At 44.0% G+C, this 24,692-nt stretch overlaps 1 protein-coding gene across 1 annotated transcript in view; it reads left to right on the forward strand.

Annotated features, from left to right (window-relative positions):
• Positions 1 to 24,692, forward strand: part of ENPP6 (ectonucleotide pyrophosphatase/phosphodiesterase 6) — a 34,390-nt gene that overhangs the window by 6,551 nt on the left and 3,147 nt on the right. The window contains exons 2-7 of the mRNA XM_054825067.1: positions 4,625 to 4,804; positions 11,028 to 11,139; positions 15,567 to 15,708; positions 16,739 to 16,918; positions 19,234 to 19,371; positions 23,842 to 23,965. Coding sequence (XP_054681042.1) covers positions 4,625 to 4,804; positions 11,028 to 11,139; positions 15,567 to 15,708; positions 16,739 to 16,918; positions 19,234 to 19,371; positions 23,842 to 23,965 — 876 coding nt within the window. The remainder of the gene's footprint in view (positions 1 to 4,624; positions 4,805 to 11,027; positions 11,140 to 15,566; positions 15,709 to 16,738; positions 16,919 to 19,233; positions 19,372 to 23,841; positions 23,966 to 24,692) is intronic.

A 24,692-nucleotide genomic window follows, 5' to 3' on the forward strand; every position in this document is an offset into this window, starting at 1 on the left:
GAAAGGATGCTGACAATTTCTGTTTAGCAGTTAAGCAAGTTTTTAGCTACATAAACAATACGTGCATATTGTCTGAGGCGTAAAAAATTGAGGAGTAGGAGTAGTACAGGGAAATTTATTATTGGTACACATGGACTGAAATTTTCTTAGCTTCACTGTCCAAGCCGAGAAAAAAGTCAGAAGGACACAAAGAGCATGATGAGTGACAAAGCAATAGGATTTTTTCTTTTTGCTCCTCTTTTAACCACCACAGATGCCAGCAGCAAAGATTAAAAAATTCTGTTTGTGACATACAGTATTTTAATCAATACTCTCTTTCTGGGATGCAGTAGCTTTCCATTTGTGAAACTGTGTGTTGAGAAGCAAAAGAACACAAAGAAGTCTGTGGTAATACTATTAACTGGCAGGGAAGGGGTACCATCCTAGCAAGGACAGGCTGGAGAAGAGAGTGGGAACCGGGACAGTTTTTCATTTTCACATTCTTCATCTCGCTTTGTTTACTTACCGCCTGCAGGAAGGCTGCAATGCCAAGTGCCAAGATTTTTCTCTTTCGCACATATACAAAATGTTGTAAAAAAATCTGTGTTTGCTTTCTACCAGTTAAAAAAATGAAAACACTTTCAAAGTGGAGACCAGAAAGTTTTCTCTAACACAAGACCATATCTACAAATTGAAGCACAGAGTTTTTTCCTTCTTACTAGATACAACCTCACAGCTCACCACTAGTATACCTGCTACCAGCTATTAGCAGCAGTAAGTGGACAGTCACGTATCAAGGTATTTCTTTGCCCGGAGCTGAAGTCACAGCTGACAAACAGAAAACTGCCAGAGGCTCGTACCCTCTCTAATGGTGCAGCCAGCAGCTTTGCACATGGTTTTATTCAGGTCCTCTGTAGTGCTTGGAGCTGCGGTGCCCTCGAGCCGTACCCAGCCGTGGGCGGTCAGGGGTCCTGGTGTGGTCCCTCAGCCCACCGCTGCCACTCAGATCAGGACACCAACTGACAGCCTGGAGCACCTGCTCTCCAGGGATGCAGGACCTGCCTTCCCGCACACGCGAGCATCTGCAAAGCCTAACCTGGATGCTTTGGAAGCAATTTTTGTGCACCCCAGCCCTGGCCTCGTTATGAAAGCATTGAATTAAGACTTTCACACTCTTATTAAATCAATCACCTTCAGGGAAAAAATAATAATGCTGTGTATAGCTGAGATTTTTCTGTGCCTTTTGATGTGATCCTACTTGGATTACAAAGTCTCACCTGACTAAGGTGTTTCTCCTTTGGATCTGTCTGGTATTTGAGGTCATAAAAAATTGGAAAGACTTTTCCAGCAAGCTCTTCTGGGAACGTAAATTGTCTTTGCACATGTTGCAGGTACTGTTTTTGCTTGGGGGCCTACAGATGGCAGGGCCACTTTGCCCAGACCAGCGCTCCCTCTGACTTCTCACGAGCCCTGGTCTTCTCCTGGCCGGTTAAGATTTAGCACAGAGGTTTTGTTTTTTCCCTGTGGTCTTTCTTTTTAAAGCAGGGCAGATGAGACCCAGCAGGGGAAGAGCAGCAGGGCATATATCAAAGCAGGCAGAGCTGGATCCTTCAGGATGCTGTGCTCACAGCAGGCTGGGCTCAGTCCCTGGGGACAACAACACCACGGCATCTGCTCCAGAGTGGAAATACGGTGCTGCGGCCTTTAAAATCCTGTTCTCTTCCTCCTCCAGGCAGGCAGCATGAGCAAAGCATTTCCCAGAGCAAGTCATCCAGCAGGTCACCAGGGGCGTTCCCCAGCCTATATAGCGCCCTGGCAGCCTGTGTTTGCATCGTGCCCTCCTGGCTCTTGTTACTTCCCAGGGAGCGGGGACATCATGGTGGGAATGGCCTCACCATCATGGCAAGGCATGCATATAATATTACATAGCAGATTGAGGTAAATGCAGGTACTTATGTTTGTCATCGGGTGGATAGCACGTGGGTACAGATTGGGGTGCCTTTGGTGAGTTGGCTAATATACACACTGTGGGTTCACTGATAAATCTCATTTGCTCCATGCAGAGACGATTTACTTCCATTTTGTGGTACCAGATACAGCATTGTGCATCTGTCACACGCTCCTTGTCTTTAAAAAATAAAAAGATTATTGGGTGTTTCAGAGGAGCATTTTCTCTTGTAGATTTAGACGCAGGTGGTCCCTGTATGATATACGGTGCCTACTGGCGATCCTACACCATGTCCCTGCAGTCCGTGAAAGACCGCCAAAGAAAGAAGAGGTCATTCCTGTAGCAAATGCTATAGAAGTGCACGCTCTGGTTTCCATATCTCACGTGTAGGGTGCACAGTGCTCAGCGTTACTGTGCTGTTGTTGTGGGTGGCCAAGTGGTTGCAAGTTTTGTTGGGTTTTTTTTTTTTAATTTCATCTTTGTTTTGCATAGATTCATTTGAATGCTGACAAAAGTGCCTGGAGACGTGGGAATGTGCTTTAGACAAAACCAGTGCTGTAAGAAGTGTAGTGTCCAAGTAAGCTGTAGCACACAGACTTGCAAATGCTTTTGCTGGCTCTCTTCCAGAAGGATACAGCAGTTATCATATTCCTGGGAACTATACCTCCTTTGTTTTCCTTGCTTGAGGAAGGGGTGCTTTCTGCTACAACTACAGTGAGTTTAAGTAATGACATCTGCATGCTGAAATTGCTTTTTGCCCTGTTTCTACTTTTATAGCTCTTAAGACAATATTTGATTACAGAGGAAAGTTGCAGTAATGAAAGCAATAGTAAGTTCAGTGTGTTATGGTGACTGTCTGACACCATGTTGCTGTTTTGATAATCATTAAAGAGGAGATCACCAAAGGTCATTTTCTCAGGCTGGAGAAAAATATCTTTCTTACAACAGGGAATGTAAAGAACTGAGGCTGTACAGGTGACCCAAAAGAAATCTGAGAAGTGACCTAACAGCTTCAGCACCAACCTGCAGGTTCCCCAGGCTGGCACCGGTTGCCTGCCCGCAGTTTAGCAGGCTGATATACGCTGAGGAGTACGTGGACTTCAAGAAGCTGAAGAGACAGGGTTGCCCTCTAAGTAGGAAGGCTGTGGTTTTGGTGCACTATAGAGGCTTTCTTCTAGCTCCTTTTAGACTTAGTGAAGAAACCACTTGGCAGCCTAAAGAGGACAGATGACTGCCCATCCAATCCAGCAGTTCTCCTATATTAAACCTGTTTGGTTTGATATGGTAAATAGTGACTGCCACAAATTGGGACTCCTTTTCTCCTCTGGGGAGGAGGAAATGTTTTGCATAATTGAAATACTTCATAGTAGGGAAGGAGAGTTCAAAATCCATTTCAAGGTCACATGTACACAAAGTGTACAGAGTTCTCTGCCCAAAATGATGCCTTTTCAAAACAAACATGCCAGGTTATTTCAGTTCTGATCACCACGCTCGATCTCACAATAATCAAAGCCTGTTATCTGGATCCTTGCAATATCATGACTCACCAGCTAATGATGACAGTGTCTCACACATGCATTAGTCGTTGCTTTTTTAGATATGGACATCGTGACTCCCAGTACAACTTAATCTTCAACATTTCTTTTCCCATTTTTATTAATTCACCTGCAAATTATCTCTTAAACACAGTATCTCCTCTTCTGACAATGACAAGAAGTAGAAGACGTCTCTTGGTTATTATATACTAGTATCTTGTACTATAAAGTTGCCCAAGGACTACCAAGATGCAGTAAGAGGGCTGAAAATGTCTGATGAAATGATTGCTGTCCCCACAACCCAGAACAAAGTGTGTTAATTTTTTTTTTTTTAAAAAAAGCTAACAATAACAGAAAATGAAAGTAATGTGTAAAGGTTTTAGCCTAGTTTTTGCTTGTTTGCGGAAAACCCGTGTGCCCTATGGATAAAGGAGAGGGGAAATGCAAGTTTCCCAAACGTTATTCTGTTTCCAGATCGTGCTCTTATCCCTGCCCATTCACAGACTACTTCCCGCAGCCCTCTGGGTCTGTGCTCTGGTGGGTACCTTAAAATAGCCTCAGACTTGGCAGATGTGCGCGCGTAGAAAGAGCCAGACGTCCGCCAAACATGTGGCACCCGCGCGGGCTGTCGCTGCCGTGGTTTGTGTGCATGGACTGGGTACGGCATGTTGAGCAGGCCACGGGGTGCAGGATTTGTTTCTTCTGCTCGCAGCTGTCTAAAAGTTGGCAGTCTGAAGCTCAGCTAATGATGTGATCTTTCTCTACAATTGGTAGAAGGCAATATGTGCCCCCCAGAGGATGACTCCTCCCAGATACCTTAGATGCCTACCTCAGGATGGCATGAATTGCTTTCTAGAGGTGCTGCTGCTTCTCCATTGACTGTGAAGGGAACACGGGTGGCTGACAAACTTCAGCAGCTAACTTTTAGGTGGCTGAACTGGGGGATATTGAGAGCTACCTGGAGGATCTCAATAAAAGGTAACAGAGGCAAGAAGATTGTATGAGAGGTTGCAAGGTAAGAGGTCCCTGAGTTCAAATCAGGGCTTTTCAGCTGATTTCCTGGATGATCCAGTGATAGCAGTGGTGGTGCTGGTGGCATCTTTCTGCTGAAGATCACCGATCTGATTGTACTGTTGGTTTTTTTTTCCCTCCACCTCTGAAGGTCGCCACTGTGAGGTCCATCAGATGATTGGAAACTACATGTGGGACCAAAAGGCAAATGTATCTTTTGATATTGGTGTGAATAAAGAAAGCCTACTGCCTCTCTGGTGGAATGGATCGGAGCCTTTGTGGGTCACAATGATGAAAGAAAAAAAGAATGTTTCCATGTACTACTGGCCAGGTTAGTATGTCAAAAATTGCTACCATCTTAATGGTGCATCTTTACATCTAAGCGCTCCATACGCTGTAGGATGGCTCTTTAACACAGTTCTGAAATACAGACAAGAATTATGAGTGCTTTACTAAGCACTCATAGAAATGAATTACCTTTTCTCAGGCCATGACAATTTGCATATGCTTAGAAAGGAAAAGGCTGAAGTGTCACTGGAGGTAGTGTTCCACCAAACATTACCTTCAGGGGTTGCTGGCTTGCAGAGCATCTCCTCCTCCTCCAACTGCTCCTGCTCCTGCCCACCTGTAGCTCCTGCTGTGCTAAATGGTTCACAGAGCAATGCTGTAGACCATGTCACTGATCAAAGTTAAACAGTAACCACCCTCCTCCAATGCTTGTTTGATTTTAACCTGGAAATTAGTAGCTGAAGATGATCTACTTTTGCTGTGGGGACAGCAAAATCCAGCTGAAAGCAAAGCATCCTTTGGTGAGCTGGAGTGAGCACTTTTGTCCTCCATCATTAACTCAGCTAAGGTCCTAGTTGCTCTGAGTCTGAGCCATTCATTTGGAAGGACTTGGCTTTTCCATTCCTGTTTTTTTGGGCACTGAAATCACGAAGGATGTATGATAACGAGTCTTTTTTAACAACTAGGAATATACCCTTACGTTGTCCATTTAGGGACTCACATGGAAATAGGTGTTCCAGCTGTGCAGCCAGATCCTTGCAAGGTACCCAGCTTCCCAACTTTTTGACCTTTTAACTTTACTACCTAAGCAGTATCCAAATACCGTCGAATGTGTAATGGCAGGCTAGAGGACCGCATGTTAGAAGAGCTGTACTGAATACAGCCAGTGCCAGTGGGTAGGGCAGCGGCCGCTGACTCATGCCATCGGCTCCCGGCCAGCTCATCTTCCATCTCAACACACGTGTGCTTGGTCATGCTCTTTCCATGCAATGTGGCTAATGGTGTCCCAGAAAAAAAAAAGGCCACACTTCTGAGGAAGGAGAAGAAAGAGCAAACTAAAATGAAAAACATTGAAAAGCCATCCAGAGCATTTCTACAGCACTGAAGGGTGAAAAGATCTGAGGGTGACGATATTGCCTTACGGACACAAAGGCAGTCCGAGGGACCAGAATTGCAGACTAGATAGAATGGTTTGGATCAGCTCTCAAAAAAAAGCTGCTTCGCACTGGAGATCACCCAAGTGACCTAACAGCAATGCAAACCGTAGGATATAGAAATTATACAAGAATGTAGAAATTCTTCTATAGATTTACAAAAAGACCTGTTTCTATAGACTATTCATTTTTAACTATTAATGTAACTGCACTGAATAGATATAATTATGCACTGAATAGATGTAACAGTCTACAGAGAGCTACTGAAATCCAAACGAATGATATCACGTTCCATTAAATGCCTTTGGATTTTACCTGGCTCCTTCATGGTGCCCTTTGAACAGGGTCTCCCAGGGAGAAGACGTTCGAGGTGTATACTTATGTATTTCTGTATACATATGTATACCCTTCACACTTATCCACCTACTATTTCCAGTGGAAAATTGGTAGGAACAGCAGAGCCTCCCTTTTCCCAGTGCTTATGCTGCCAAGTGCATGCATTGACTCTCCTATGACACACAGGGAGAATTTGTGCCCTACTGATGCCAGTGGGAATTTTTGTGTGGATCTGCTATTTTAGGTGTGGATTGTGATGCATACATCTCTCTGTCATTAATTATTCATCTGTGACAGACAACCTTTGGCTAAGTCATCAGTACCTCAGTTCAGCAAACGCTCGAGCACACGGTTATTTTTAAGCGTGTTCGTGGCCGCAAAGGACACGTGTGCCATACAGGGTCAGGCACAGGGCAGGAAGCAGGGTCCAACGTGGAACTGTTGAACTAAAACACAGGGCAGTCAGGCTGCAGTACGCCTCCAGGTGTAAATGGAGTAAATAGAAGTCACTCCAGATGCAATAGTATTTATTTATTAATTTTTCCCCATATGATTTTTTTGGAACTGTTTTCTAGTTCCACAATAAGGATGTAATCCTTACTTCTAGATTTACTATTTTAAAGCTTTAATTCTTTAAAAGGCATTTGACTGGGGAGTGATGCCAAACAAAATGAAAGAAAAAATAAGGGTTTAATAACCAAGGTGGGTGAAGGTCCCACAGACACTTGCACTATGAACTGCTATTAGTGAAACTTTCCAGTCTGAGAATATACTGCTGCTTAGTAATGAATCTTGCAAATCTGATAAAAATCCAAACAGGAAAACTTTGGGAAACTGTTAATAGGAACTGCAATGTGCAGCCAAATTAATCACACTTTGTTCTGGAGGATGCTATTTTCTCTCTAGCCAGCAGCGAAGACAAACAAGAGGGATCAAACGTAGCAGAAACACGTTGCTAATGCCAGCGAGCTGATTCCCAGGGTTAACTTACACCACTGCCATTTCCTCCTCAGAGTCAGTTCCAAGCTTTGTAAAGTCTGAACCTAAAATCTACCACTTCATATTCTTCCTGATATTCCTCTCTCATGCATAATCAGTGCTTAAAGGATGAAAATCCAGACCCCCAGCAAACAGGGACACAGAGCAGGAGGAATGTCCATCACAGCTTTATCTGTGAGCCTAACATAGACACAGCAAAGGCAACTTGTGGGCACAATTCACCTGGGCTCTCCTGTCTCTGGAAGTGGAGGAGCCAAAACACCACCGTGCCGGGAGTCCTAACCGCCGCTTGCGCCAAAATGTAAGCACTTGGCATGTAGGGTCATTTTTCTTCTTTCTTCACGGTGTTTGTTAGGCAGTTTCTTCTCTTCAAGGCATTCATGGGGAAAAAGCCATGCATCCTCTGACAGTTTACCACGTAAAACACAACGTGGGGTGAAAGGTGCAGCCTCACGCCCAGGTTGCCTGTCTGAAGCACTGCTGCTCCAGCGGATGGAGAAGCCCCAGAGGAGTGCGAGAGCATCCCGGCGGTACCACCAAAGTCAAAGTTTTATAGTGCTCCTCACGCTCAGCCCAGTGGGTGATGTCACCCCAGACTCTCAAGCTACTTCATTTTTCAGCAGCTTATGAAATTGCTTCAGCTGAAGTGCAGTGACATCTTTTCTCAACACTGAAATGACAGAAAAGGAAAAAAAAAAAGCCTCTAAACCCAACCTTTCGCCTTTTAAACACAACATTTACCAGACCATGGAGCTAGTCTGGAAAGTTTTCAAAACCTTCTGTTATGACACAAAGTGTCTAACTGTTAAATCAATGTTTAGAAATGCAATTTAAAGCTGGCAGGGGTTCAAGTCTCCATGTCAGATAGATAAAGAGGAGCTTATATATCACTGTGAAAGAAGTCCTTATTCTTGCTCCAGAAGTTTGGGTTTTTAAATAAAGGTTTAGCGTCATACAGAACTGTGCAGAGAGGTATCTAACATTACATCATAGCAAATATGGCTTATCTGTTTGTAGTTTAACCAAGAAAAACTAAACATTCCCTTTGTCTGGCTCCAAATACTTCTAAATTTCTTTTCCCGTAATATTTAAATGAGAAAATTTACCAGCTGTCCTGGCCTCTACCAAAATGAAATTTAATTATTAAAAGGTCTTTGTGACTAGTATTTTGGAATTGTAACAAGCCTTAACATCAAAAATCCAATTTTAAGTTCTGTTCATCATGGAGGGGGGAAAAAAAAAAAAAAGGAAGCTCTTGGTATCTAAGCAGCCTGAATTTTCAATGTTACTGCCAATGAACTGCACACTTGAAGACCAGTATTTAGTGGCCAAAATGATTTCTAATTGTTGCTGCCTCTGTAGTCCTTTATGTCATGCTCATCACTTGACAATCTAGAAATAGCAAAGATATCTCAGCAACTAAAATATCCCAGATCCCCAAGAGGCTAATGCTTCCAGTTAAAATTATCTCATGAGTAATTCTAAGGAACGATATCTGAGAAAATCATAATCTGATGTCAGTATCTGAAGAGGTAAGAAGAGGCTAAATCATCATATTAGTCATTGGCTCTGAGCAGTCATCCACCTGAACTCAAACGCTAGGCATTTCCAACGCATTTCCAAACGCATCCTTAACTTCTTGCCTGGCTTTGGAGCCAATCTTTTCCCAGACCCAAGTGTCAGAGGAGACATTTACTCTGACGTTCCAGTTCAGTCCTGAAATACTAGCAAAGCCCAGAGAGGATTACTGCATTACTTCTAGCATCTGGGGCAGCTGAAAACCCATGTTTTGCTGCTAGTAGCACCCAGAACATTTTATGAAAGGTGTTCTGTATCTGCAGGCCCTCAGGGCAGGGGCAAGGGCTCCTGCTTCCTGGAGACGACTTCAGGTCATTCATGGAATACCTTTTTTTTGATGATTTGGTTAGGTAGCAGCTGGGACACAACATAATTTCCAGAAGGTGCTGGATACGGATGTATAGAAGTTTTACTGTGGGATGGTATGGAGTCAGTTCTTGTCAAGTAATCTCCAGTCTGTTCATCGATGCTTCAGATTACTTTGGTGGTGGGCAGAGAAACACTGCAGTAGCTCCACACAGAGAGGGGAGGATTAAGTCATATCACTTTGGGGCAACAGGGGAAGAATAAGAAGTGAGCACCATCACACACTCAAACAATTAAAAAAACCCCCAAATATTAGATAGAGGTTTGAAATTATTTAAATATGTTTTCACATAAAAGCAATTTAGTTAAATATATGTTCTGTTTATTATTGCAAATAATTGATTCTTACAAACAATTAATCATGATAGAAGGTGTCCCTTGAAACACACAAAGAATGTGGAGACCTGGGAGCCACTACCATGGGCCATTGGGTGAAGAGACTGAATCTGTCATGTGTGCTAGGGCTCTCTAACTTTTGGAAAGGGTAACCTCCATCCAGCTTATCTGGCTTTCTGCAAATCGGTGAAGATTTTTAAAAATTTCCTAAGCTTAAATATTTAAGTTTTTCTAACCTTTCATGGTACTCCTGAGAAGTCACGATCAGAAGTCTCTTAGCCAGCTTAACCTGCAAGCGGTGTGCTTTTCCCCGTGCCCCAGTATTGTACCTCAGCGATGTGAGCTCACGCGGGCTGAGATGCCAGACACTGACAAATTCTCTTTACCAAGTGTCCCAGTAAGCAAACCACTGTAAATCATCTCTGAAAGCAGCTCTGCTTGCTCTAGTGCCCTCCCTGTACTTACACCTCCTGCACAACCTTCTTCCCCTCCAAGCAACAAGTCAACTTATGACAGTCTTTAATGCCTATTCCTTTCATCCCAAAGGAGAAGCAGAGTGACCCAAATGTAGGCAAATTCAGGCTATGGCTTAGAGTTGCCTTTCTGACCTGACTGTATTGCTGTAGACAGAGGCCATTTTGCAAAAGATCTCTTTTTTTTTTTTTTCCCTTTTTTCTTTTCTTTCTCTTGTGCCCTAGGAATGCACCAGAAAACACATAACTGTGATGGGAGGACTCTGGGGCTCTCAAAAGATAATTTGCATGAATCCGATGTTTCTGAAAGCACAGTTCTTTTAAATATTAATGTTATTCAGCAGCACAGTAACTGGAGAGTGAAAGGGCAAAAAACTCGCACAAAAACATGTTTTTGTGTGTTCAGGGCCATGTTCTCCTGTAGGATTTGTTGCCATAAATGTCTGGGCCACAAAACAGACTGTATTTTGCAAGGAAGGCTGCAAGTTACCAAGAGAGTTAATTGGTTTATACTGTTTTAATAAGACCTCCTGGGAAACAGATTTAACAGTGGAGTGCCAGTATCACATAATAAAATACAGTTTATAGAGGATATTACGATGTAAGATACAGCACGTCTAACCGGAAAGTATTTGCTGAACTTTCAGGGAACAATATCTAAATCTATTACGTTGGAAGCCTGGAAATGAGGCTATGTGGCCGCAGTAGTTAAAATGAAAGCAAGCTAGCGATTTAGGTGGAAACGGTCTGCCATGAGGGAATCGAAGAGTTTTATCGTGGGAAGGTCGCTCGGAGACCTGCCTTTTAGAGAGGGAAATAAAAGGATCCAACGTACGGTTTGCTACAAGCACTCATCAAACCAACCTCTCTCCCCCCTTTTCCCTTCCCAACCACAAGGTTTCCTGCAAGGAAGGTGTAAGGTAAGTAATGTCACAGGGAATTTACAAACCTGAAGTTGGACCCCACAGTGTGGGGTCTGTGATCAAGGTGAAACAGCAAAGGTTACCACATTTTTCGCTCGTAGGTTGCGAGGTCGAAATCCTTGGAGTCAGACCAAGTTATTGCCGTGAGTACTTCAGCGTCCCAACAGACAAAAACTTTGTGGATGCCATCAGCGATGCTCTCGAGTCTTTGCGGTACGTCACTAGAATTCTGCGGTGTGGGGTTTCCTCTCTCAAGGATGAGTATTTGGCTTTATCACCAGCCTTGCTGTATGGAGATTTTCAGGATTGGCTACCAGGTGGGAAGACGGGGGCCGAGACTGCTTTATAGTACTGTCATAGAAACATCACCATTACAGAAATAAGCCCTTACATTAAGATCAGAGGGGAAAATGTGCTCGTCTTTTCATGTGTAGGTTACAACACAGAGGAGACGTCCAGACTTCCTATTTTTAATTTGCTCTTTCAAACAGCTTCAAGATCAGTCTGTGTGTATCCGTTCACTGACCTGCAAGAGCAGACTTTGAAATGCTTGGATTTAGGGAGAACTCCAAGGAATTTGGAAATTCTGAAATTCAGCTCTGGTCACTTATTTACGAGACCAATGTTCTGGCTCCTTATGCATTTTAGAACATCTCAGGCACAATGATTTTGGAGCGGGCATTCATTTTGTGCAAATAGGGGTATAGACTAGAACAGAATAGAAGAGTTCAGCTGGAAGGGATCTACAATGATGATCTAGTCCAGCTGATGGGAATGATGGGAATACATTTCTCAACCAGCTCCTAGGAAAACTGTGTGCTTCACCCCCCAGCTTTCTAGTTCCACCATGTCTCATCCAAATGTTACCAAGGGACAATTCCATATATCTTGTAAAATCAGGGAAGATTGCACCGCCATGTGCATGTCTTACTGTAGCTATAACTGAGCTTCCTCTTTTAAAACCTTGTTGGTTCCATAATTATCCAGTCCTAGGATGCACTTCTAATTTGCTACTTGCAAACTGCCACAGCAATTTGAATCTGAAGAGTTTCATATTCAAATGCTGAGTGTTGCTTGTCCTTGAAATGAAGGCTCCAAAATGATGAGAGAGCTGCTGGAGATGCTGCTCCCACTTGCACACTGGGTCCTGCTGCACAGATGCTCCCAAATCACAGTGTCGTTTACAGCACAGGGCTTAGAGAGAGAGAAGCTGTCTCCAAACATGTGAGACATTTAATCCAGAAATGATTTAGCTTATATTTTAAGAAAGTTATCTGCATGAGGAGTTCATATGTGCCATAGGCTTTCTGTAGCTTCTGCAACACTTTTATTCAGTGAATAAAGAAGAGAATGGAAAACTGAATATAGACACCAGCTCAGACTTCTGGTGGAAACGCAGAATTACCATGGAAAGCATTATTTGGGAATGGGTCTGGATAAGCTTGAAGCTCGCCATCCGGTTTCTAGGATGTAAGGTGCACAAGGCTGCTCGGGATGGGTCGCAGCTTTGTAATTGTGAATGTGATTAAAAACAAGGCATGAACTGTTAAAAGCTCCAGCCCTTTGAGCTGCCCTTTTGGGTAGCTGGCGCCCACTGAAAAGATGCCAATAGCTAATTCACCCTGAGTCACCAGGCTGCTCGCTGCTGCCTTCCGTGAAAAAGAAGAAAAGGGCAGGGACACAAAAGTGTTGGTGGGCCAGCTCACGAGACGTGAAAGCTGGTGATTTCAAGAAAAGAGCAAATCCTTGCCACCATGGTGTCTGCCGTAAACACCAGCTACAGCCTGCTGAGCAGCCCAAATCCTACAGATCGTGCTGGAACTGCGAGAGGTCCTGGCTCTGGTGTCCCTTTACACACCATCCCCTCTTGAATTTCTGCCCGGGTTCCTTTCCTTTAAACTAAGTGACCTGTCTGCAGCAAGGCAGGAAAGAGGAAAAACGAATGATTGCCGATAAAACTAATCATCAGTTGTGGGTGTAAATAGTGCAGGGACTTACAGTAAGAAAGGAGGGTAGAGAATGAACAGAGAAAAGAACAGGTAAGTTTTCCTTATCCTTTCTCTCAGTTATTTTTCCCTTCATTTGTCCTCTTTGTTTAGTCCTTTAAAATTCAGCAAAATATTTTCAGTGCTGCTAGGCCAGCCGGTAAGAAGTAAAACCTCTGAAATGCCTGTATTGTAGGTGTATTCATTTAGCAGGATTTAGCATGTCTGGGTTGAAGAGTCTCGAGCGCGTTTTATTGCTATCTGCACCTTTTGCAAGAGCTTCTGGCTTTTGACGCTGCTCAAATGCTGGCAAATCCAGGTGTTTCCTTTCCACACCCCAACTAATTGACAAAGCCCATTAGGCTGAGGCTGGCACCAGCTTTATGTGGGAAAACAGCCTGTGGCAAGGGCAGTCTGTCGCCTGGAGCAGTGCCTTGCTCAGCCACCCTAATGGCAGGAATCGGTGCTTAATGAACTCCCGCCATTAGCAAACCTTCCAGGGACTTCAGAAGAGAGGGAGAAAGCCATTTATTGCAGCATGGTGGCCCAGGGGTTAAACTTCTTGTCTCATCTTAATTTCACCAGGGCTGAAGGGAGTTTTATCACTGCCCTCTGCAAGGGTAGGAATACCTAACTCATCAGGGAGCCGCTGATCTCCTCTTGCAACCAAAGGGAACCATCCTTCAGGAACATTCTCCATTCTTTTCAAGCAGGTGCTTTGAGACCATTATTTAGACCAAAAGTATTCAAAACTAAGTCAAGTACCTGTTTTTGGCAGGTAAAACTAAAACCTCCCTTATGTCTTTTTCACAACTACAATGTAAGGGCTGGTGTAATCTGCCTACTTTCCTGAACAGGTGTCATGAAGTTTGCCCAGTGCTTGCAAAGTGTGTTTATAAAATATAAATCCCTTTTTGGTTTTGCCATCAATGCCGTCCAACTTTCTTCAGCAAGCTTTCCTTCAGCAAGCTTTCCTTAGCCATTTCTTTTGAAAGTTACGGGTGATGGGAGAACACACAGTTAGAAAGACAGATTACTTCTCCCATGCATGATCAGAGATGCCTGGTTTTCCTAGGAAAACAGGCAAAAAATGGAAACAAAGTCAAACTCAATCTTACGAGCTCTGTATATGCTGTACCCAATCCTGCAAACTCCTAAGCATGCCACATAACTGGAGCTTGTCCCATTGAAGGCATGCGCAAAGTTGAACGTTCATCCTTACAGCACTGAGCCCTCACTGAGAAATCTCACCACAGCTTAAATAAGAGCACTTGTTTTACGCAATAAATCTCTTTCTTAGCTTCTGTCATGATCAAAATGATCATTTAGTTACAGGTGAGAAGATAGAGAGCTGTCTAAGAAGCTAATTAATACAGGCACTACAGCAGAAGAAAAACTGCGTCAGTAAGTTCAACGAGTGTGTATGCACTATCGAAATTACAGGGTTAAATTTTAGAGATTAATTTATGTGTAATACAGATAGAAAGTAACACTTAAATTGAAATGGGGGGGAGGGAAGGGCTGCTTCATTTGAATGATTTTAAAATCATGAAGAGTGAAAAAGAACACTGTTCTCCAGGGCCAGTGGTGGAGAAATTCCCACCACGGCAGAGACCTTCTGCTTCCTACAGGACTGCTCCTGTGAGGCCTTCAGCAAATTTATAAATGCAAATGACAGACCTTCATTCATTCATTCTTTCAGTCCCTCACCTCTGATTTTTTCTCTTCTGTCTCACTTGTTACACCAGACTTCTCAGGTGTCTTTAATCCAAGAAGCTAGACTTGTCAGGACATCACACAAAGCCTTTCTGTGGGATCTTGATCTGGATGAGGGCACGTATTATGGATGGCACACCCTGTCATATATTAAGTACAGTAGAAAAAGACTGGATTTGAACTTTGTGAGCATAGATTTGCAATTTTATCCACACCATTGCTTTCAGCGAGCTTTACAGTGAACTGTAAAGTGGTCATGAAAACCTAATTAAGCACTGATGTATGCACAATCCCCACTAATTAGGCTGAGGGCATTCAGTGCAGAAACGTGTGATCACCTAGACTTGTGCAACTCTGAGATTACCTTAGTTTTCCTTTGGTCATATTCCTGAATAAAAACCCCATCTAAAATCTCACTGCAATTCATCCCGTTCGGGATTTTGCAAGGTCATGGAAGAGCAAGTCCTGAGTTGACCTCGGTGGTTTGGAAGACCTCACACAGGTTGAAAGCCAGAAATGCCAAACTTTAATTAAAGCACATTTAACTGGTAATTCCCACAATACTTTTAATAAGGGCATTCAGCACAGAAATCAGTATTTCTTCTGGGTCTGTCTTTCTCATTAAAGGAAGAGCCTCCTTGCTAATTCGAAGAGTAGTAGAGGGCTGCCAGGCCAGCCTGTGTTTGCACATGGCAGTCTCTACGTGGCGCCTCTGATGGGAGTCTCGAGCAAACCCAGGCGACTCTGGGCAGGAATAACAAGCCCAGCCGCGTGACAGCGGGTAGGAAAGCTCAGGCTGGAAGCAGAAAAGTGTTCCTCTGGGGTTTTGTGGCTCTGCGTGCTGGTGAGGGCAGTAATGCCAGCAGCCAGGAGGGGAAGGTGCCCGGGTGGTCCCCATGTGCATCAGCCTCTCAGTCCTTCCCCTCCTTCCACCTCCAGCAACGGCAGTGCCGAAATGGCCGCGGTGTACTACGAGCGCATTGACGTGGAAGGCCACCACTACGGCCCTTCATCCCAGCAGCGGAAGAACGCTTTGAAGGAGGTGGACAAAGCCTTGACCAACATGATCGCGCTCATCAAGGTGAGCGGTATCCAAAAACCCAGCTCCCGGGTGCGTTCGGAAAAGGCTTTTAAAACATTAAATAGGCACTGCCGAGAGCCTATTTAATGCCTGTTAATTGGATGTGTTGGCTGTAAACTTTTATTTCCTGTGAAAGGGAGGCTACCAAGATCATGTGGAAGTCAAGGCACCGTTCCTTTGATTTTTATTTTTGTCGATGGCATTACAGTTGCCCTAGTGGATTATTATACTGATAGCCTCAGGAAGCCATAAAGCAATATATGTGTTGCTCTGTTTATAAATACTGTTGCCAGCTGGGCTTCATAGTAGGCAAATGAATCAAAAGCGCTTACTTCCTAAAGTTTGTGGAATCAGACAATTAACTTTTATAATGTTTTTTTATGACACCACGCAGACCTCTGTACTTTAAACTTCGCTTTAAAAAATTTTATCATCTAGATGATTTTGCAGTGACAAAAGAAGGATACCAAGTTTCTGGGTAAATGTCAATTTTGTGAATATTTCTGACAATGATAAATGCATGTTAGAGATTTTCAGGTGTTTCGGTGAGAAGAGGAAAATGTATTTCTAATTTCACTAAATTATAAAAGCTCTAATGCTAAGTGATTGTGTTTGGGAGGAGAAGAGGGTAACACCCCTACCACAGGTGGTACCATGTTAAAGTGGCTCTTCCCCAGCCATTTTGGCCTACAGATGGTGAACAGTGGGATAAAATCCTGTCTAAGACCAACTGGGACAACTGGTTTGTGGGCCTGGAATGTAGCCTCTGGTTATTTAGTGGGGGGGGGGCGGATTTATTTTGGCAAATCTCTCTTTGGTGCTAACCTCTTAGACTCTTCCAGGGCAGCAAGTGGACATCCACCATTACAGGCGGTGGCAAAGCACACCGCAGGGCATTCGTGGCCATGCTCCTTCTGGCCAACCTCCGCTAGATCAGTGGGGGTCTAATGGGTTTTTAAATTTGCCAGTGGGCACAGATGGTGCGTAACACTTACCCGGCTGTAACAGCTGTCGTGCACTCGCTTCACAGAGCAAGGGCCTTCAGCATGACATCAACGTCCTCCTCTTCTCCGATCACGGGATGACAGACATCTCTTGGGCAGACAAAGTGATCGAGCTGAAAAACTATATCAATATGAGTGATACCATACAAATGAAGGACCGAGGTCCAGTTGTGAGCCTCTGGCCAGCTCCAGAGAAGCATGCGGAAGTAAGTACAGATTATTTGTATTTATTTGGTTTTGTGTTTCCGTGTTTTTTATGACAATTGTGTCTTTTCTTTGCTCGTAACATCCAAATTCTACTCTCAGAGATGTGTGTAAAAATCAGCCTCAGGCTCTTACTAGGAGTCAGACCTGGATCCTGTGACACTGTTGTGATGCTGGTTTCTGAAGGAAAGTCACACCAGGCAAATTAAAAAGCATGCTCTTTCACAGTTACTTGACACAGATGTGTGCTTTCAAACCCCACCACTACGTACTTCTGATAAATAACTAAAATATTTTAGCTCAAAATCCATTTTTAGGATTTTATATATATATTAGTCAATTTATTGACACTCTGGCTGGGATTTTCAAATGATCTGGAGGAGGTCAGGCATTCATATTGCAGTAAACTCCCATTAGACCAGAAGTACAAAAAAAAAAAAATTTCTTACAATATTCTCCTTTGAAGAATTTTGATGAATAAGCATGTTGGATTGAATCAACCATAAAAGCCCAAGGCTAGAACTGCAGGATTTTGAGTGACAAATTGAAACAATACAGGAAAAAAAAAATGAAAACCACTTGAAAAGAATGAAAATGCAGCATCTGTAACTAATAGTCTGGTACATTATAGTTTAACCAGAAACCAGTGCTTGAGAAGTCATTATTGCTGTCCTCAGAATATAGATGAGTGGCTGTACAAAATTGGCAGTCCATGCTCCAGGAGAATAATTTTATCTTCTATATTATATTTTAGCCAGTTCCACTATATTGTAGCTTGTGCAATTTTTTTGAAGAGAGTGTTTGCTAATTTTTGCGCCCAAACAGGCTCTCCAGGAATTGTATAGGTATGATATTATGAATATTTCAAATGAGTGCCAGAACTGAAAGCTGTCTTAGCGGCATGCACAAGCCTATCACTCAAAGTTCCCGCAGGGGATCACAGCGTTTATATACGCTCTCCTCAGCGTTAACTCAGAGATCCCTGCGAACAGGGGCAGGTATAACTTGTGACTTCACATAGACATGGGGTTTCATCCGACAAAGCTCTTAAGCATGTGCTTCTCTCTTTAAACGGCCTAATATCCCTAAAGAGAATAAAATACAATGCCTCACACCATGGTTTTGGTTTCTTACTTCATTTCTTTTTAAGACTTCTTACTGAAGTGCTGCTTTTTTAAGCGAAATAAAGTTTGATTTTCTGTTTCCAAATAATCAGATTCCTTTATTCTTAATTCACTTTGAAGAGCCATGTTTAGGAATTAGATTTTATCATAACGTAGTGGTATCACGTGTATGAGTTGTCCCATTTTGAAGCTCCAGGAGTACTGGTGAAACACCAGGACCACTCTCTGCTCCTGGTCATGGTGGGAGGGTTGGGGTGAATCTAGCCATCACAGCCCGGTGCCCTCCTTACGGTGACTGCATATTGATGCAAATTTCTCGTGCACGTATACACATGACACATGCACGGGGGACTTTGCTAAACGGCTAGTGAAGAACCTTTCATTCTTGTTGCATTCTATGCTATTTATTCCTGACAATTATTTTTATCTAAGCAAGAGTGATATAAGCTCTGGGGACTCAAATAACCACCTTCTCTATAGCATATGAACATCTTCTTTAGGCATTTAAAATATTTTTCTGAATAATTTGGGTTTTAACCACATTTGTGTGATTTATATTCCAGATGGCATGATTAATATTAATAAACCACTTGTACAGCACTGTGCAGCTTCAGAGCCGCAGGCATTGGCTGATTAATCTCACAGCATCCTTATGAAGCAGATAACTAAGCACTATCAATTCCCTTGATAGGGATTGACCGGTTAGGTGTAAGAAGCACAGGTGGGGTGACATTAATTGTTCATTCAAGAGCACAAAGAGGGAACTAGTGGCAGAGGCCAAAGGCAATATCCCTTTTCCACATCTGTACCCCGTCCACATGATGCCTTTGAGCATCCTTCATCACTTAAGAGCTTACTGTCTCCTGTGATGATTTGGTTTCTGCTGGTCTATCTCTGTAGTTTGATATACTCACATGCCCACATTTGAGAATGCGTGTATTATAAGTATATATAATACATTAATTCATGCATTCCTCTGTGTTTATGATCAAGTTTTCAGAATCTCCTAAACCATAGAAGCAGGTTTTGCACAGTCGTCATCTTTGGACTGGCAGAGTCCCAGTTTGAATGTGCTGATGGTTAGCCATTAAAGGGGATGAACCGTTTGACAAATTCAGGTGTTTCCAGGTACCCATAGGTGCGCACATGCTCTTCGCAGCCATATGGTGTCCTAACATTTATTTTCTTTGCAGATATATCAAAAATTGAAAGCTGTGGAACACATGCACGTTTATAACATACAGGATATTCCAGACAGGTTTTTCTACAAAAAAGGAAAATTTGTATCTCCTCTAACTCTCGTGGCCGAGAAAGGATGGTTCATAGTAGAGGTAAAGTATAGATACAAAATACTTAGACGTGAATGTGAAAAGGTGCAATATATGTAAACAATAAGAAAAATGTACAGTTCTGTGCTGGGCATTGAGTTAAAGTATTACATTCTTTACCTGGGCTAACTACAATGCTAACGTCAAATGTTGCTGTGTGCTTAAAAGAGCCTAAAGGCATGGCAGCTATGTTGAAGGTGGACAAAGTTAGTCAAGACGGTTCTTTTTTCTGCATCGTCATAAAACAGGAGTAGTTTTTTGCATTTTCCATTCCAGATCGGTGGCTTTACTCCTCTTCCCCCTGCCCATCTACTTTCATCTCAGACACAAGAGGAGCGCTTCCATTTCAAGACCTTACTACCCATCCATTCAGCACTACCTTGTGGCACTTTTCCTTCTACCTGGCTTCCTACCCACCATATTCTGTCCTAAAAATGCCCTGTTTCTCCCAAGCCCTCTGGTCTCAAAAGGGTCAGACTGGGGATTTAGTCCTCAGAGATACCCATTGCACACACAGCAAATCTGAGAGCTTGTTAAGCAGAGAATCGATTAGACTTGCGCACAAAGATATTTTTCATACCACCTTATTTTGTTACTATAAAATTGTTGTTGTTGGGTTTTGGTGGGGTTTTCTTTGTACTTGTATTGTTACATTGGAGCATCTCCGCATTACAGATATTAACTGCACCTCATCACAGCTCGGAGGCTGAGGCAACTCACATGTCTTCTAAGTGGGTAAATTGAGGAGGAGCACTACTAAGTGATTTGCCCAAGGCCATATATTAAGTCAGTAATTTGGTGACACAGTCAAGGAGTCCTGGTTTTTTATAGTGTCCCAGCACCGTCATTAGATTACATTACCTCGGAGATTATTGTAACTCAGCCGAGTATCTTCTTTCATGACCTTTGCAGATACGAGGCTTTGCTGAAGATGGTCTATGCCGCCACATTTCTCATTAGCCAACCTGACTTTAGGATAATCATTTCTACAGCTGAATAAAAATGCATTGTTAAAAAAACCCAATTGCTTTTGAGCACAGATGGATGAGCACCAAGTTGCTGGTTAAAAAAAAATAATAATTCAGCCTCAGTTAAGATTCAGACTCGTAAAGTAGGAATCTGAAACATTTTTGCTGAAATGATTTTTAAAAATTACAACTAAACTCTTTTGTGCAGAAGTTGAACACAGAACATTTTTACATATTCTTTAAAAAAAAAAGAGCACTTTAAAAAAATCATTGAAACTCTGACAAACCTTAATAACAGTGCAGCAAACACCGCTGCTATGGTAATTATTTCTGTCTCTCTGCCCATTCCTTCCCATTGTTTCTGATTTTCAAGAATGTCCTCTCATTAATGCTGTCAGATTTTCCTTCTCCTTCGTACATTTTCATTATCTGTGAATGGGATGTGAAAATGAAAGTTTCCTGTCATATTTTTAAAGCAATAATTGAGCCTTCTATTATACTTCCTGCCCAAACCACCAAAGAAAGGATGTTCAGCTCTTCCCTGTCGTGCTCACGGGGTGTTTTAACTCTCTGTCGGCTAGCGGATAGCTATAAGCTGTTTGAAAAAAGAGGGGTTTGGGAATTATTTTTTTTTTCTCTGGAGAGACAAAGGGAATGTATCTGAAAAGTTGGGGGTTTTTTTCCCAGCAAGGAGCTTAGGAACAAAAGCCCATCCACATTTCAGTTAAAGCAGGATGAGGAGAGATTTCATGCACCTCTAGCTGTATCAAAGCTGGTCTGCTCATACTGTCTTGTTCCCTCCACATGAGTGAGTGGTCCCCATCCTTGGAGCAGAATTCCCCCGAGCTGCTCTCCTGCGTGCAACAACGGCATTAGCCCTCAGCACTGGGTGCTCACCCTGTACCCATCCCAGCGTGCTTTGTGTACTTTCCCAAGGTTTAGGGAACAGTTGCCGTGCTGCTCCTAACCATGCAGCTGCAGGGAACAGTCCATCGTCAGGAATCCCAGCCATGCCTGCTTCGGTCATCTTTGAGCAGCAGTGCTAGCCCAAGCTTAGGCTGAGCATGAAAAATTAACATCTCAGTTGTGAAAGAAAGTAATAGGTTTTCTGACCCAAAATAATGGGTCAGCAAAAATAATGGAAATGGCTGTGCCTTTGACGGCACCTCTAGCTGCAAATAAGTATCTCCTAGTGTCTGGGCAGGTGATGGAAAGGCACGCTACCTCCTGCGTTCGGCACTGCTGGGGAAGCAGCTGAGTCTACGACATCTGACAGGACCGTGGAGACATTTAGCTTCGGCAGTGTCATCATAGTGCCAAGGAAACGCTGCAAATTAGATGTGACTTGGCTTGTCTGGAGCGGATGCTAACAAGCGCTGTATGGGTTGTCTAATGGTGAGCAGCCCGTTGACAACTCGTTCCCGAGTCTGAGCGTAAGGAGGTGCTGTGGTAGGAGAGGGGAAGGAGTCTGTTTGCTCCTTGACTTGCTCTGAGTGCTGTCAGTGAAATAGATGGGGACAAGGAAAGAGATTTAATTTGTCAGCTAAAATTGTTTAATTATCTGGTGCATCTGCTGACTATTAGATAGGAAGAAATGCAAGAGATGATACTCTGGGGGGTTCCCCTGGAAAGCAGTCAGAAGAGCTACACCTCATAGCCATAATCATTGCCGTCCTCACTGCTCCTGTACACACTCAATCATCTTCTTCGTGGGCAGAGGAGGAAAACAAAACCAGACAAAATAAATGTAAACAGAAAGGGATCCTCAGTCAGTCTGCTTCATCGCCTGCAGGGATTGCAGCACCACTGCATCTGGGGTGGGAATGTGGGAGACACTGTCAGGGCATCTTCTGTGCTCCTGTACTGGGGAGTGAAGCCCAGACCTTGCCACTTTAGGGAACTGTAGCTCCTTCTCTGTAACCACCAGAGAAATTAATGCCAGGGGTCTAATGAACTGTCAGCTGATGTTCTTCATCTAAGTAAAGTTCCTGCCATAGTTTTGGGGATATCTGGAGTGTCACATCTGCTGCCATCCCTAGGGAGCATGGGACAAGAGAAACTCACGGAAAGGGTTGGTCCAGCATTTTGAGCAGTGCCTAGGGACTGCTGGTCCCAAGTGGGCCAGGATATGGCACTATTGTAGGTAGTCTGGTAAGAGCTCTTAATATGGAGCAGGAGAAAGTAAGGAAGGAATTTAAAAGAATGACTTAAGTGCAATATAGGCAAGGAAAAACAAGAATTATGATGATGAATTATTAAAGTATGGACATTGAGCAAGGAGAGAAAACTGAGCATGGTCTATGCCAGGGAGACGTGGACCATCTTAGGTCTGAGCCTGCATTCCCTGGAAGGAATCTCATTGCTTTAATACTAAAGCAGGGCGAAGAAATTATAATAGAATCATAGAACCATAGAATGGTTTGGGTTGGAAGGGACCTCAAAGACCATCTAGTTCCAACTCCCCCCGTCACTGCGGGCAGGGACGCCCTCCGCTAGACCACATTGCCCAAAGCCTCATCCAACCTGGCCTTGAACACTTCCAAGGATGGGGCCTCCACAACCTCTCTGGGCAACCTGTTCCAGTGCCTCACCACCCTCACAGGAAAGAATTTCTTTCTAACATCTAATCTAAATCGACCCTCCTTCAGCTTGAACCCATTACCCCTTGTCCTGTCACTACACTCCCTCATAAACAGTCCCTCACCATCTTTTCAGTAGGCCCCTTCAGGTACTGGAAGGCTGCTATAAGGTCTCCCCAGAGCCTTCTCTTTTCCAGGCTGAACAATCCCAACTCTCTCAGCCCTCTGAGCATCTTTGTGGCCCTCCTCTGGACTCACTCCAACAGCTCCATGTCTCTCCTGTACTGGGGCCCCCAGAGCTGGATGCAGTACTCCAGGTGGGGTCTCACAAGAGCAGAGCAGAGGGGCAGGATCACCTCCCTCGACCTGGTGGTCACACCTCTTTTGACACAGCCCAGGACACTGTTGGCTTTCTGGGCTGCAAGCGCACACTGCCAGATGTGCAAAGTGCACATTTCTAATAATTAGAAAGTATATAGTAAAGGTGATATTTGTATTGTTTAGGCTGACTAGTCAAATGGAGCAAAAATAGCTTCTTTTTCTAAGGTGCCAATGGCATGTTGGGCAGAACAACACCCCATCAAACCCAGGGGAGCGCGTGGCACCGGGTGGGAGAGCGGAGGTGCTGGCGTGCAGCGGGAGGGACACCACCCTGCTAACACCTGTCACATACAGCTGGGATACTTGGTGCTCACAGCAGAAATTTAGAAGAGTGAGAGGCAGAAAGTTGTCCTCCCTTCTCAGCCTGGCGACGGCCACTTGCTGAGACGGCAAAGCTGGGGGTCACACTCCGCGGTGATGAGCCCTTCTGGAGCTGACGGCACGGCACGGGGGCCTGATGGGGTGGTACAGCACACGGAGACACAGCGCGGCACTCCACACAGCCCGGCAGGCAGGCACTAACCACACTCTGTGTTGTCACCCAGAGCAGGGACAAGCTGCCCTTCTGGGAGAACGGGACGAGGAGGAAGGAGGCCTGGCAGAATGGCTGGCACGGCTACGACAACGAGCTCATGGACATGAGAGCCTTCTTTGTCGCGTACGGGCCAGGTACAACGCCACCATCCCCGGTGTCCCGCTCCCCCCCCCCGCAGCCCCAGGGGCCCTGCCGCAGCATCCCTGCAGCCCTGGCACGTCAGGAGCCTGATGCAGCACTCTGCGGCGCCCCAAAATTACAAATAGATGGCAGGATTTCCTCACTACGGCTGGATGCTGGGAAGGTTTCTAGCTCTATTATCTGTTTTATAGCTGGAGAAACAGGGCAGAGAGACATGAAGGGATTTGGTGAGCCCCTCTCCAGTGTCCCAGCCCAGTACCTCTACCTCTTTGCCCTATTTTCCAAGACTGGCCTAAATTTTTAATTCTATTATTTGAAACACATGAATTCTCCTTTTGCTGGTGGATTCGGGCTCGCTAGGGCAGAGCACTTTCTTTAGAAGGGCAGCATAGCTCACCCACCTGTCTGCGGGGCAGACACGAAACCCCTCATTTCCACTTCCTCAGCGGAAAACACTGCTGAGCACCAGGCTGCGGCTGCAGACAGGAGCGAAAGCGAAGCGGAATGTGCAATACGATTATTTCAGGCTATTAAATCTACCAAGCACACACAGTAAAGTAGCTCCTGCACTTAATAATTTAATTAATTTTTCTTTTTTAGTTTTTAGACAAAAAATGGACTACAAGTAAAAGCAATGAATTAAAACATGTAAAATGTTTTTGCTGAGCTATGTTGCCCCGCAGCGCCCTGCATTTCAGGAGCTGAGCCCCAAGCCGTACG

This window comes from Grus americana, chromosome 4 (genome assembly GCF_028858705.1).
Source record: "Grus americana isolate bGruAme1 chromosome 4, bGruAme1.mat, whole genome shotgun sequence".
NCBI classification, from domain to species: domain Eukaryota; kingdom Metazoa; phylum Chordata; class Aves; order Gruiformes; family Gruidae; genus Grus; species Grus americana.